Source organism: Varanus komodoensis, unplaced genomic scaffold (genome assembly GCF_004798865.1).
Source record: "Varanus komodoensis strain SLA01 unplaced genomic scaffold, ASM479886v1 scaffold1, whole genome shotgun sequence".
NCBI lineage: Eukaryota > Metazoa > Chordata > Lepidosauria > Squamata > Varanidae > Varanus > Varanus komodoensis.
In genome coordinates, this window is record NW_025335268.1 from 9,270,767 (window position 1) to 9,287,091 (window position 16,325).

A 16,325-nucleotide genomic window follows, 5' to 3' on the forward strand; every position below is an offset into this window, starting at 1 on the left:
ACTATGATGGAGGTAAATAATTTTAAAGAGTGTGCTGTTCCATTAGGAAATTTATCTCTGTAATAATTTTTCCTAAACTGGAACATCTTCTAGACATTGCAGAAGCATGTGTTTAAAATAAGCATTTGCTGTATTGCACTGCCAGCAATTATTTGAATTAGACAATCACTTATTACAAAGGCACCATGGTGTCCAACACAAAAAAAATATTTTTGTTGCTTTTGTTGCTGAACAAGACACAGGCAAAGATCATACAAACACAGAAACAGAGCGAGTCAGAAGGGGCCTCCCGGGCCATCTAGTCTGACCTCTGGCACCAGCTGGCTCCGCTCACAACATGCCCACCATGTGCACGTCCAGCATATCCTTGAACACCCGCACCGATGGGGCCTCAACGACCTCTCGTGGAAGCCCATTCCACACCCTCGGGGTCCTAACTGTCAGGAAATGCTTCCTGGCATCCAAACGGAACCTTGGCTCCCTGAGCTTTGCTCCGTTGGAGTGCATCCTGCTTTCCTCTGCAGGGGAGATCCATAGGCATGACGGACCTAAAGCAATTCTTTGATCAGGAATTTTGTGGTAGTACCCACTGCAGTTTCCCATGAAAAGTTGAAGAAAAGTTAAGAGTCCCCTGAATGAAAGTAAAGCCTTAACTTGGAAGAAAGGAAAATTATTTTAACTACTGCAACCATTTCAACAATTACAGTGCCTGAAATATTGTGCAAAATCTTATTCATTACACATTTCAGCAGGTCGTATATATCACATATATTGCAGCATATCATATCTTCTTGTTCTGTCACTATATACAATCTAGCTTTCAAAGTTTATATGTCCTCATAAAGGAGATAAATCAGCCTAAAATATAGGGCTTGTATCCAACAGTCGCAGCAAATATAGTTTGCAGTTTTGGGCAAGACATCAGTGTGGAGTGATGTAAACCAGGGAGGTTTTTGTAGATAGCTTGGCTTGCTTACATGAATTATCTGGCACATTTGCTCAGCAAGCACAACTATACTGAGTTCAGCAGGACCCCCATATCTGTTGGTTCAGTTACTGTGTTTTCACTTAACCTAGGCTGACCTCAGTCTTAAAGAGAAGTCATAAATTGCCAAAGAGAAATCATGAAGTGTTTTCTTTGAGTGAAAATTCTTGATTTAAAAGGGAAAGAAAAAGAGATCATATGCTGAGGTTGCTAGAATGTATGGTAAGAACAGATCTTCACATGGAATTGTGAAGGAAGAAATATATATGTACACAAGATATAGCACATATAGTATTCACTATTATCTGTGGTTTCAGGCATCTGCTGGGAGGAGGGCATGGAAACTATCCCTGTAGATATAAGGGTCTTTTTAGCATTTTAAACTGCCCAAAGGGCTTGGATATGGAATTTCACATACTTATTAAAGACATAATATTTTGACATGCTAATCTAAAAGACTAGATGAGTTCTTTTTCGAAACAAAACTTTGATCTAGATTGCCTTGTAAAAGGTAAAAAAGGTAAAGGTTTCCCCTTGACGTGAAGTCCAGTCATGCCTGACTCTAGGGGGTGGTGCTCATCTCCGTTTCCTAGCCAAGGGAGCCAGCGTTTGTCCGCAGTCTCCATGGTCATGTGGCCAGCATGACTAAACACTGAGGTGCACGGAACGCTGTTACCTTCCCACCGAAGTGGTATCTTTTTATCTTCTTGCATTTGCACGCTTTCGAACTGCAAGGTTGGCAGGAGCTGTGACGGAGCAATGGGAACTCACCCTGTTGTGCAGATTCGAACCAGCAACCTTTCGATCAACAAGCCCAGCAGCACAGCAGTTTAAACCACTGTGCCACCACTGTGCCACCTGCATCCCTAGATTGCCTTGTAATCTCTTAAAATTGCTTAGTCATTTATTTTCAAAATATACACCATTAAATAGTCTTATTTTAACTAGGTCTTATTTAAATGTCAATTTTTAACATTGAATGAACAGAATTACAAAATATTACATATAAGCAAGCTGCGTATTTGTCTAGAAGTCATTTTATTCCCCCTTCTCAGCATAAATTTAGAGCAAGGTTAAAGTTCATACATTAAAAAATATCTGGTATGCATCTTTCTGGTATAAACAATTCTGCAAGAGTGATAACACTACAAAGAACACTTTCTAGCACATGCTCCCAAAGCTGCTACTTAATATAAATAACCCTAAAGTAATTAAGTCTGACAGCTCTTGATGAAAGTGCTGGAAGACATCACATGTCCCTGTTGCTTAAAGAGTTCATTGCCTACAATCCACAAGGCAAACCAACAAGCTATTCATACATTTAGATAACAAAGGCCTATGCCCAACAAAAAAGAAAAAAAAAGACCCTTGATTAAAATGCTATCTTTTGCAATGCAGGAAGTTATCTCCCTCTAAGGAGCCATGGACTTGACCTTTCTTCAGCCTAGTTATTATGTGTAACTTGGAAAAACAGTCCAAAGTCTAACTACACAATTTTTATACCATATTATCTTTGCTAGTCAGGTTTGTGAGAAAGGCCAAAACTCAACTTAATATGCAAAAATATCCTGCTAAGGTCACCATATGAAGACTTTTTAAAAAGTCACAATGAACGTAGTTGTCAAGGAATAACAAACACTGCAAGATTATAAGAAAGTTCTCCTTCCAGAGTGTTTCACCTTGAATAACTTCATAAATGGCATGAGGGGCAGGCTCTAGACATAATCATACTTATAGGAGACTCATTGAGATAAACAGGGCCTAGATATGGGTCCATTCTAAGTATAGTCCATGTCTGGATGCAACCTATTTATTTATTTAAAACTTTTGTATGCCGTCCCTTATGCATGGCATCTCCAGACGGCTTACAATCATTAAAACATTAAATTTATGCTTTTGCAGATAATTTACATGATCTGATATTCAATAGAACAAACCTATTACTTGCTGAGTTTCTATAGTGTGGACTCATTTATATTTAGTAAAAATATTCTTGTAGCAACCTGTACAGGAAATGGGTCAGATTTGAACAGCATTACCTCCAAACAGTTCTATCTGGTTCTAAAAGCAAGAGGAAATTCCCTTAGTACAACTTCCAGTTGATTAAAGGTACTTTTGGCTTTAGGACAAATGGTCAGCAGATAACTTCCTCCCTACCTACACAACCTACACAATGAACGACACTCTTGTGCAAGTGAGGACCATCCATTCACTAAAAGCATTAGGCAACTGATCCTTTGGTGCAAGTCAGGCTGATATGCCTAAAAGCTAGAATGCCTGGTCTTTTATCACTAGGCTCTTGGGATGCTGCCACCAAAGGCATACCACAACCACCTGAGCTCTATATTTCTGCAGTGCCGTCATTTCCATTTGCTTAGCTCTTCTCACACTACCACCATCTGGATCAAGTGGGGCATACTCCCCTGAAAATGTTACCAGGGGTTTAATGTGCAATAATATAATTGACAGACCTGTTCAAAGCAAGACCTTTCCAGAAAAACAATGATCTAGCATAATTCTAACGTGATGATTGATAGGGATTTTCTTCTGCACCTAAAGGGACTGTCCCTCATGAATTGCAGTAATGACAAGAGATACACTGTCTGTCTTGCCGAGTTTTGCTAATAGGTTATTTTAGTTTTAAGTGGTAATAGAACAAAGATAAACACTATCCAATAGAGCTTTTATTCTTATTATACCAGTTAAGTGATAAGTGAACGGTATCATGCATCCCACAAGTCAGTGAAAAAGCAAAGACCATAAAATAACACAGAGATATGATTAGACTGTCTGCTATCACAATATTTTCTGAAGAGAAAAGGTTAAAAGAGCATCCACTGAATAGAATGTATCAAAAATTTTACTTTAGTATGTACAATGCACCACTTTTCTTAAAAGTGGCTCAGAAAAATGTGATTGCTAATAATATTAGTGGGTAAATCAAATCAACAGTAGATCATCAGATTCTGATATATGGACAGCAGTATCTTAGAAGCAACAGGGTTTTTAATTTTATGCCTTCAGTAAATTACTAAAACAAAATGACACTTAAGAAAAATTGAGGCAAGCAAAACAAAAGCATTAGGTTTTAAAATCTCCAGAGGTTTTATATATCTACCTGTTTGTAAATTTAAAGGCCTTAATAGTTTCCAAATCATCCTAGAAAATTCAAGTGAATGTTTTACTTCAAAACATTTCAATAAAATATCCTGGCTAGGGTCTAAATGGTCAGTTTAGACATACACTATTCAACTAGTCTAGAATGACCCAAGGGACATGATGTTTTGTGAGCCGCCCCGAGGCTTCAGCGAATGGGGCAGCATAGACATTTTCTAAATAAACAAACAAACAAACAAACAAACAAACTCTTTGATACTCAAGAGATTTTCAAAGCGGTTTGGGATATTGTATAGCAAGTGTCTGCTCTTCAGAAGAAACAAAAAGTCAAAGGATTCCTGCTGGGAGGCTCTGGTATTTGTTATATGCTGTCAAGTCATCTCTTGACTTATGGTGACCCTATGAGTGAATGCCCTCCAAAATATCTTGCCCTTGGCAGCCCTGATTAGCTCTTGCAAACTCAGGGCTGGGGCTTCCTTATAGAATTGATCCGTCTTGTATCTGGTCTAACCATTCTGCCTTTGACTATCTCTAGCAATATTGTCTTTTCCCTTTGAACAGCAGGTTTCCCATCCATGACATACCACACAAACTGCTTTTCTAACACCCACAACCTTTAAAGACTGTGGCATGAGTGGCTGCTGCTCAAGTAACATAAGCCCAAGTTCTGTATAAAAATGTTGAATTATTTGGTTTGTGGGATCACACCTTATAAGCAACATTTTCATCCATGGGACTCACATCACCTTCCTTGGTGCCAGCAAAGAAACTTGGCAATTTGCACTTAATTTTTTATAGCAAATTACTACAAAGGGTTAAAAAGGCCAAACTGCCACTAGAAATGTTAGCAGCATATCAACAGGAAATCTTAGTGGGTGGCAGGAGCTGCATGTAACTAGTATCTTACCTACCCCCTTTGTTTATCCTCCTTCTCAAACATGAGAAGAAAAATGTGCTTGACTAGACTGAATACCCATCGGGCCCAGCATTCTGTTCCCACTTCAGTATACCACAGAATGAATATAAGGTGCTGAAAAACTACACTGGGAAAGGGCTGGTGCTGTCTTGCCCATGCTTCTGGACTTCATGGTTGTACATGGTAGGAAGCTAACCCGGTTTTGATCCAGCAGATCTGTTCTAATGCAAGAGCCTGACTACACACAATATAAATCAATTTTCATCAGATTTGAAGAGAGTAATATTTAACACATTACAAATTATTTTCGGCATTGTGAATCAGAAAGCAGTTTAAACAATTAAAATATTTTTATTTATCATTTGGGAATTTTGATCAACTCACCAAATGACTCCACAGAGGCTTGAGAGCAGCTAACAATATCTAATTAAACAATACATGCAATTATAGTCACCATTATTATGAAAAGAAATATCCTAAAATACTAGGATAGATAATGATGAAGCAACTAGTAGAAGAACATAGAAACACAGAAACAGAACGAGTCAGAAGGGGCCTCCCAGGCCATCTAGTCTGACCTCTGGCACCAGCCGGCTCCGCTCACGACATGCCCACCATGTGCACGTCCAGCCTATCCTTGAACACCCGCACCGATGGGGCCTCAACGACCTCTCGTGGAAGCCCATTCCACACCCTCAGGGTCCTGACTGTCAGGAAGTGCTTCCTGGCATCCAAATGGAACCTTGGCTCCCTGAGCTTTGGTCTGCTGGAGCGCGTCCTGCCTTCCTCTGCAGGGGAGAACATGTAAGAGCAGAAAAAACAGGAAAAAATACTTTTATGTTGGTGACCTACCAAATCCTGGAATAGCTTTGAGACTAGATTTGAGACATATTTTTTCAAGTCTGAGGTAGCTATATCTCAGCAGGCAGTTCCATAGGAACATCCAATCCATTCGTGTTCGGTGGTTCATGATTATGACACTTCTTTCTCCAGGTATGAATCCATCACCTGTTATAACCACCTTTGCGCCAAACACTATCTCCAACAAGGCCTAGGAAAAGAAATTTTGTTATTTATTTATTTGATTGACTGATTTCTAACCCACCCCATGAGTTACACAGCTTCCTGCGCATATTGCAATAAAAATTATGTGGTGAGAATCCTGCACACGTATTATAAAACAAGACAACATCATACACTAAATATAATAGTTAATATCTATTTACCCATTTAACTGAAGGTATTTGAGAAATCATTGACATCACATAAATGGATGAATTTTACAGTAGCACATGGAATGGGGCCTTCTTCAGAGCTTCCATCCCATGGCAGAGTCTTCCTGGGAAATCTTTTAATACACTATTAGCTATATGACAGTAATCTTATGATATGAATAGTAATCTTTCTATGCAATGACTTGTTAGGTCTGTTATTATTACATTGTATTTATATTCCACCCATTTCCTACTGAGAGGAACCCAAGGTGGCTTCCAAAGCTCTATTTTATCCTCATATCAACAAGGTAGGTTGGGTTGAGAGTCTGTAAGTGGCCAAAACTCAACCAGTGAGCATCACAGCTGAGTGGGACTAGAACCCAAATTTCCCAGGTATCCAATCTGACATTCTAACCACTATACCACACTGGCTTCCCACTGTTGCTCTTCAGGAACATTTTACAGCTCTGTATTTGTATTTTTACTGTTTGCATTTTTGATTATGCTGTACATCACACTGACCTGCTTTAGGAAATGTATCTAAGAAATTGCATTATAAATGAATAGCATCTAGAGTATTTGGAAAGTGATCCAAATAGAAATCCTTGATCAAATAACTTTCTTCAAATCTAATTGATCACAAGATGAGGTGCACATCATCTTGAACCCTTCAAAGCAAACTTTGGATACAAAAGTAGAAAACAGAAACAGCATAATGTAATGACCAAAAAGGAGCTCAAGGAAACCAGCTGTAGGTTACTCTTGCAAGATGCAGGTTCAACAAGGGTGTCTGGCTGGGGAGGTTTTACTAACCACTCTGAAGTTCAGGGCTTGTTCATCTACCCCCATTGGATTCAGATGTCATGACAATGCAAACCTGGAAAGCACAATCATGCTAATTAGGTGGCTCATGAGTAACACTTGAGGAGGGAAAATAAGCCTCCATGGAGTATTTTTTCCTCTGTGAATGTGCAAATCTGCATATTTTACCCTCTGAACTACGCAAAGGGAAAAGTGAAATCTTCTATCTCAAAACAAGCTACGATGTACAGAAATATGAAGCAGCATCAGAATTAAGCAAGATGGAAAAATAAGTATATAAAACAGATTCCATGCCTCAGCCAATCAACTGAGATGTCGCTTACCTCTGTGAAGGGCTTTTAGTTCATGGTGTGAGTAATAAAAAGCAGTAATGGATGACTCAACTAACTGCAGCACTGGCCTGATATTATTGATCAAGTCTAAGACTGAATCATTATAATAAGCAGAACAGACTATATATGACCATTCAAAAACTGGCCATATATCAGGGACAAAAATAGTCAAGCTCATTAAGATGTTGCTTGCAATTAATACTATAGAGTGCCCACTGCTGGAAACACAAAGTTGGATTGTATGGTTTAGATTCTAAGCAAAATTAACTTAAGGAAATTCGCAGAATGAAAGCCTCATCTTTCTTTCCTTACAGCCATTTCTCTGTGCCCCAAAATGCATCACCAGAAGACAGGAAGAGAAGGCTTCCTGAAAAAAGTGTGGGATGAGGTATGCTGGGGTAGAATGAGCTTGGAAACATTCCTTCCACTAACTTTTCTCAAGATCCAAATCTATGTAGACAAGAGACTTTATCAAGGCCCAATCCTACAAGGTAATCATATTCAAACAAAAGATGGTACATGTGTGAATGCACATGCCCTCTGCCCAAGTATCCCCACAACCTTGCATCCTCAGATAGCATTTTACCATCCTAAAGTTACCACTCTTGGCCTAGTCCTTAATTTAATACAATTACTGAACATGCTCTGACTTGCTTTTTCTTTTCCCTACATTCTTGATAGGACTGATAGACAGAATGTTAATTTTCAACTGGGAAAAGACATTCTGGCAGGGCCTTGGGAGCACCTATTCCTGCTGCCATCACCACCTTCCCTTTGGTAAGTTTCTGAGTCTTGTGGCTGGGGCAGTTTTAATTGCCATATATTTTTAAGGCATTTTGGGTATGGGTACAGTTCATGACTGTAGTGTTGGCCATGGAGCAGTTTTAACTTCAGTGCCACAGATCTATATAAATTTTCTTTCTTTCCAATATCAGCATTATACCTAACTACAAGTGTGATCTGCGTCTAAATGCTGCAGGAGTTCCAACTAGTCAGCCACATACCCTCCCAGAATACTCCACTCCATCTACTCTCCCTTCCTGATTTTTTGAATTCACCTCTACCACAGAAAGCACTTGCTCAAGCAGCCAGTATTCTGCATATAGTAATCATGCTCAATCCTTACAGGGTTGCTTTGTAGTTCCAGCCTCCACTGTAGGATTGCTTTTTTTTGGGTACTTCTCACTATTAGTATAAGTTACAATTACCTGACATAATCATCATGTTCTTTTAAACATTCTCTCTATCTCTGTCTCTGTCTCTGTCTCTCTCTGTCTCTCTCTGAGCATACCAAGAATACAGGTATCCTTGATTCTGGTATTGCAAGACAGGCCTGCTAATTTACTGACATGCTCCAAGAAAGGAACAGTTCATATACTTTTGTATACCTGATGTTTCTGCATTAGAATCTCTCATTTCTATGCCACACACATGCTTGTGAATCCCTAATGATAGTATGATTTTAGCTGAATAAAAGAGAGTACTCTGTGCCCATGAGTTTAGCTCCCATGTCAGCTTACAATCAAATAGGGATTTTAAATTAAAATAGCTAAAACCGCCAAGCTAAAGCAAGACATAAAAAACATAAAACCACCTTAACATTGAAAAAAATGAGGGTGGAGTCATAAACATAGATACAGATACAACCTGAAACTTATTTAGAAACTGTTACTGTTATTTATACTGATATATTAGAATTAACAAGTAGTGACTTTGCTGGACAGCCAAAGGTCAAGAGGGACTACAGAGCAGCACCTTGAAAGTTATAGGTATATGTGCTGCAGCTTATCTGAAGTACACCATCAGGAAAACCTCCTTTTATTAGCTTATTTAAATAAAATAATATGTGCTACAAGAAAATTAATTAAACATAGATACTAAAATAATTAATGACAAGTCATTAATGTGGTAAAAGTATCATTTAGAAGACAATAAATCATATGGCTGCATGTTATTACATTTTCCATTCCAGAATAGAACAAATAATGCCCAATGTTCCATTAATTTTCTAATAGTTGTCCTTCCTGAGCACTTATGTGACTTTTCAATTTAGTCATTTTGGGTATCAGCCAAATTCTTTCCAGACCTTCCTCTCCCCAGATCTCTAAATGAGAAGCAGTTGCTTTTTATGTTTATCTTCACCAATTAGTAATACATAGCTAAGGTTGCAATGCTAAACACACTTATTAGGTAGGGACTGAGCCCTATTAAACAAAGTTTGAATGTATTACTCCATGCCAGATGCAATACTATGCATACTTAACCAAGACTTAAGTGGTTCTCTTTCTGGAAAAAAAAAAAATCAGTGCTTGACATTGCACCTATATTTTTGGACTCTATTCTGCTACTTGAGACAGGAGGATGCACCGACATTATCTCCTCCTCGCTGCATCTTCATCACTCCCTCTCCCTCAATGGTTCAATCTGAGGTCTCCTCCCTCAGAGCAATGGTCTGAAACAAAGGCGATCTTGGAATTCCTGTGCCATGGCAACATAGCAGGAAATGGAATATGCATTGATAATCCTATCATCCATGAAAGGGAAAATACAAACACATGTGTACGGACAATAAAAAGTGTAAACCAGTGGGAATAACAGAAATTCGATAGGCAAGTGGTGATACTTTTCATATATATTATACATATATGTAATATACCTATTATGACGATGCATGCTGGTACAGTACATGGAGGACCCCATGTAGAGAAAACAGTGCACACGTGTGTGCGTGCACACACATATACACAGTTGCACTCTGCCCATTTTTCCAAGCAGTGAGAAGCTCCCAGGTGCAGTGCAAATCCAAGTTTGGTCTCCTTTGGAAAAAGGTCACTTAAAGAGGTCGTCTGATAATCTCTGGAGTTGTATGGCATCTTGTAATTCCTGAGTCCATTTATAAACATTCAGGCTGAAAATAGGTGGAGTCACAGCTTAATACTTCCAACGGCCAAATCCACATCAAGTCTCTAGAGCATGTCAGCCTCACAGAGCTTACTGCTCAGCTCACTCTTTATCTGCCTTCTCAAAAAAGCTACTTCTACTGTTTTCCATAAAAAGCTAGACTTCTCCCCTCTGAGTGGGAGAATTAAGAATAAGTTTTCTCTTAGCCTTCCTGTGTCATTTACCTACAGTTTCCTTAACAAAAGTTGTGCCTGACTCTTAAGGGAATCCCCAACCACTGAATCTCTTTTCTCCAAACCCAGGTCATGCAGACAGATTTCATATTCATTTTTAAGTATATCTACAATGAGAAAAACAACATTGTTTTGACACTTCCATTATATTACTGAGAATTAAATTATAATTAAGTAGAAAAATTATTGTTTGACATCTTATAGTAAACATGACAATTTTATAAAATACACATGGAAACAACTTACCACTGGAAGTGTAAGCCAGGTAGCAACAACACGGTCAGTGATCCAGCGATACCAAGAGGGGGAGGCAAACATCAATGGAAGCAAGGGGCTGAGCATAAAAATGCTTCCAAAAACACTTCCCAAGAATAGGGTAAGTACAAAGTAAATTCCTCTACATGACAGCATGGCTCTGAAAGACAAAGGAAAAGGTTTTTACATAAATCAATTTCAACAGACTTCTTTCCAAACTGACTCCACTCTGGATTTTTCTATTAGATGGTATTACCGGAAAAATAATGCTACCGGGAAGCATACTGACACTGACCCCTCAAAACAATTCTGAACAATTAAGGTGGGGCAGAAGTAAAATGTTGATGTTCAGTTTTCCCCACTGTGTTCGCCACTTCATGTCACGGAAGAGTATTTTATTTCATTTTTGTACTACCCGGTCAGTGAAGCTCTCTGTATACCAGTGGTCATTTTAAGATTAGATGAATATTAAGTTATTCAACTTAATTCCATGTTAATTGTGTGCTACTGAATAACATTTTAAATAGAAAGATATCCAATAAAATGTGACAGAGGCAATAAAAGGGGGGAAAGCTTCCATTGCAATATCTTTGCAGAGCTGAATCTATAGAATGGTTTTTAATCTCAGGCAAGATTAGGTACAAGAGCTGATGGGGGGAATGACCAGGAGCTACAGGTAGAGCCTGGAGACACCTGGAGAGCCTTGTTCAAGCAGGCCCAAACTAGCAAACATGAAACAAACCCCACAATTCCACAGCCCACCAGACTTTCCTCCTCTGGAGCAGGAAAAGCAGGCAGGCCGGCAAGGGTTCAATAAAAGGTAAAGGTTTCCCCATGACATTAAAGTCCAGTCACGTCTGACTCTTGGGGGCGGCGCTCATCTCCATTTCCTAGCCTAGGGAGCCAGCTTTTGTCCGCAGACAGTTTCCATGGTCCTGTGGCCGGCATGACTAAACACTGAAGTTCACAGAACGCTGTTACCTTCCCATCAAAGTGTACCTTTTTATCTACTTGTATTTGCATGCTTTCGAACTGCAAAGCTGGCAGGAGCTGGGACAGAGTACACCCCATCTGTGGATTTGAACTGCTGACCTTTCGATCAACCATCCCAGCACCACAGCAGTTTAAACCACTGCGCCACCTGCATCCCAAGGGTTCAATACTGCAGCATAAATTTGCTTATGTCTTAACTTGGTGCCACCCAAACCAGTACACTTCCTTAGGATAGCCTGGCATGAGGGGGCACCTTCACACCACAGGAGAAGAGCTCACACAGAGGAATTGGGGGTGGCAACTACACATTTTTGGTTTGTTGATAGACCTAGCTTTGTTTCTGGTTTTTCAGGTGGAAACTTCAGCCAGGGATGTTTTTGCACACTTTTGGCTTGTTTGTCAATTCTAGCCCTTCCTGAAAAAGGGATGTTGAGCTAATTACCACCATGTGCTCTATGTGGGACTGCTTTGATGAATATTGGAAATCTACAACAAGTGCAAAATACTTTAGCCCATGTTATCAGGGGTTGGTTACTTCGGAGTATATTTTATGAGCTGAACTGGCTCCTGGTCTGTATCTGAGTTAATTCAAAACACTGGTTCTAACCTTTAAAACCTTAAACTTCTTTTATTTCAGTTTAATGGATGAATTTATTATCTTATTTTTATTTTGCATGTTTAAATGGTGACCAAATGGTGCAGTAGAATGTTGGAATAGAAATTTTCTAAAATTTTAAGTGGAATTCAAGGAAGCACCTTCAGGTGAGCATAACATGCCATCTTAAGCTTCAAGTTTTATCTCCTCTTGCCTCAGAAACAGTTGCTAGTTAAAAATGCTGCTGTAACAAAAATGTAGATAATTGCATTTGCGTGCGCGCGCTCTCTCTCTCTCTCTCTCTCTCTCTCTCTCTCTCTATATATATATATATATAGAGAGAGAGAGAGAGAGAGAGAGAGAGAGAGAAACTATCTAACCTCTACAAAGCACCCTATAAGAATCTGAGTGTAAATGTTCTAAGATTATTGTTTCTGGTCAAAACTATAATGTAGTGCCCATATTAAATAAATGAGATATATAATGAGTTTTGCTAAGCGTGGAACATTCCCAGAGTATCCTATCATTGGATAGGAAAGTTTCCATCTTAGTTGGCACCATGGTATCATTAAATAAATTTGGAAACACTAATTTTCCAAATTAAGAGTCTACAAATAGCCCATTTTCCATTATTTAAGATTAAATTGGTTGTTTGCAACATATGGGGCTTCACGTAGGCAGCTCTTCAATAGTCTGAACTGCCCTTTAAAAAGATGGTTAAAATGGACTTAGAAGAAATCACAGAAGGCTGACAAGAAACTGATGTTTTCAAAAAATGGGAGGTAGTAGCAATGAAAAAGCAATTCATTATGCTAAATAATCAGAACCAAATATGTTCAAGTTCCATTACACACACACACACACGGCTCTCTCCATTTGTTAGCTATATTATTCTGTATAAGACAGAAACTCAACTTAAACTCAAGCGCTGAAGATTGAATTTTCCACTAAATGCATCAGACATACCATGTCTAAAAATCATTGCTTTTATCTTGGAGCAAATAGAGCAAGGAGAAGTATGGTTCCTTTGTGCTTTAAGAAAACATTGCCATGTTTTTATAAGGAGGGCTTTCTGCATGAGTTTTTCCTTCAAAAGGCCAGGCAAGAAGTAAAGTGTCCAGCTAAATTTGTATTTGGGAGCTCTGGAGAAAGTCTTGTTCCTGCTATGGTCTGGTTCATGTGGAATGCTAAACCATAGTTTAGTTTCATTGGGAATAAGCCTCAGGTGCTTCATCTTTCAATGCAGCCACAATAAGGTCAGAAGCCTTTTCTATTTTAAACTAGATACAGTTAGTATGTAAGAGCTGGGAACTGTGCTGAGTCTTAACTGTGACTTACTGAAACAAGCCAAGATAATTTACCGCAATTCTGAAATTCCAATCTCTTCCTCTGAGCCATACAGGAAAGGGAAGATGGAAGAAGCCTACAAGCCTAGAGCTTATACACATTAAAAACCCTGTGGTTAAATGTTATGTGCTAATACAGCCCCTGGCTATAATCAGACATAAAGCTAAACTATGGTTTATTTGTCCTAACCAAAGTTAAGAACAGACATAGGTTCAGACTTGAAAACATACCATGCTTCAGTATGACCCTGAATGCAGCCACTGTGCCTTTGGGCAAGACTCTGAATCAGTATGCAGAGTTGGCAGCATTGTCTAAATGAGCCATGAGGGGTTACAATATGCATCAGCTGTCATTTGTGAATATCCAAGTTGCAATTGATGGGCACTGTAACTTATTGAGATGTACCAAACCAAACAGGTTGGTTTGTTGCCATCATTAACAAGCTATCACAGATCCCTGCTGCTGCCCACTGTTCATCACCAGGAGGAAAAAAATTGCCCCTAAAGAACAACCCATCAGTTTGGGTGGACAGCAGCAACTCTTCATTATTGCAGCTTTGTCTGGATTTGACAGAGACCTTCAGATCAACTTGAAATACATTAAATAAAACAGGTGCACCACTGTTAACCTTCAGTGACCTTTCACCATAGATGCTGAATACCTACTTGCCATAGCAAAACATGTTATACTCCCTTTGTAACTAAAAATTAAAGCTTGACTATCTCAGATGCTGGCTGCCAATTCCAAAAAATGTCAATACAAACTGAATGCATGCTCTGAAAAAAATGAGGCTATCTAGGAATGTGAAATATGTATCTTGCCTTGGGTAGGAAAACAACACATTCATCCATAAAATGAGTTCAAAACAGTATCTTTGTTTTTAAAAAATCCTTTGCAAAAAACCACAACAGAAAACTACCCCATTTCGACATAAAGTTCTTAACACTACTTCATGAAATCAATTTGGGTAGTTAAATATGGAAACAGTTTTTAGACAATTATCTTTTTTGCTACAGTAGGAACACATTTAAAAAAGGTTCTTAAGGGCCATATAAAAACGTTATTCTAAAGTAATTTTCCACTTGTAAGAAAAGATCATGGAGAAATATTGGGAGGAGTTAGGTTACATTTCAAATTGGAGGCTGGAAATGTTGAGATACAACTCTATTGTGGCACAAAATAGATTTCCCATCTATTGTGTGGCAGTACTCCAAGATATTGGTTATTCACATGTTCTTGTTGCCATAGCAAGAGAAAAACATTTTCTGTTTCCAGGTAACAGGGGATAGTAAATCCTAAAATATTTTGTTTTATTTTTCAGTTAGTTTTAAACATTCTTGGCTAAGAATAGAGAGTTACTTTCCAAAACAGTTGCATTTTTAACTCCAAAGTTTATTTTTATAATGAACATAAAATACATACAAAAATTACTGAAAAATATACAATTTTTTTCCAACCCAAAATTCATGACAGCATCAAAATTACTCTGTTCCTTATAGAAATCCTAATCCATCAAGGAAACTTAATGTACAACTATTCCCAGATTATTCTAAATATTTTGATGATTACAGTCTTCCAAAAGCATATAATTTAAAATAAATAATCAGATCTATCCAAGCCATGCCTGAGCAGTCAGGAATGCGTCCCTGGACATTCACTCCATCCTCACCCTCCCCTTTCTACTCCCCTCCTCTGCACTCACATACTAGCTACATCTAAACTGTTACAAACTGAAACATTTTGCTGTGGTTGATGTCAGTTAGCTAACAAGAATCTTAAAACACTCTGAAGTTGATCTAAGAATGAGCATGCTGTTCCATTGTACTTCCTCACTGTTGAAGGGTGATTCAGCACACCAGGAACTGAACTTGCAAATCACACCCACATACCTAACTGAATGCAAGTAAGTATTTTTTAACAAGATCACTAGACAATGAACATTGAGAGCAGTAATAATACATACACATTGGCCCCTTCAGGTCTATACGTTGTCCCTTTTGCTATTATGGCTTTAATAGCTGTGCCCATATAAAATAAAATCAAAGCTCACTTAGATATGTACTCAAAGTTAACTATATGGACTTCACTGGGAATTACCCCCACGTATGTATGCAGCCTAAGAAGAGCAGTGTTGCTGCAAGTCTGTACTCATTTCCTTGGGAGTAAATCTCATGGAACTTCGTGGCTTACTTCTGAGTAGGATGGCTTTGAATAATTTTATGTCATTATTAGTCACTATTATGGCTTTCCAATAATGTCACTAACACCACATTTCAGATTCTCACTTTCCTTAACCTAAAACAGTGAAGGGCTGAATGGAGTCCAAAGCAACTAAAGGTCTACAATTCCCATCATTCTTGACCATTAATATACTGGCAAGAGCTTATAGGAGTCAAACAACTAACACCTGGAGATTTATCTTCTGCCCACCCTCCACTTAAAACACACGTTTATTTGGCATAACAATGCAGAATATTAGTTTTGTTTTCTTGTAATCTGAGATATACTATCCACTTTTCCCTTTCAAAAATTAGGCAACTCAGATCGCTGTTGCTGTTACAAGATGTCAAGCTGCCTTTGACTTCTGGTGACCTTCTGAATGAATGCCCTCTCCT

At 38.6% G+C, this 16,325-nt stretch overlaps 1 protein-coding gene across 6 annotated transcripts in view; it reads right to left on the reverse strand.

Moving 5' to 3' along the window:
- The window catches only part of LCLAT1 (lysocardiolipin acyltransferase 1), a 103,573-nt gene that overhangs the window by 60,857 nt on the left and 26,391 nt on the right, over positions 1-16,325 (reverse strand). For 5 of the 6 annotated variants that reach the window (XM_044437850.1, XM_044437931.1, XM_044437761.1 and 2 more), the window contains 2 exons: positions 10,767-10,935; positions 5,871-6,069 (listed from right to left, as the gene is read on the reverse strand). In XM_044437850.1, the coding sequence (XP_044293785.1) occupies positions 5,871-6,069; positions 10,767-10,931 (364 nt within the window). In that variant the 5' untranslated portion in view covers positions 10,932-10,935. Of the gene's footprint in view, positions 1-5,870; positions 6,070-10,042; positions 10,295-10,766; positions 10,936-16,325 lie in introns of those variants that run through there. The other variant, XM_044438023.1, reaches the window with a different exon arrangement.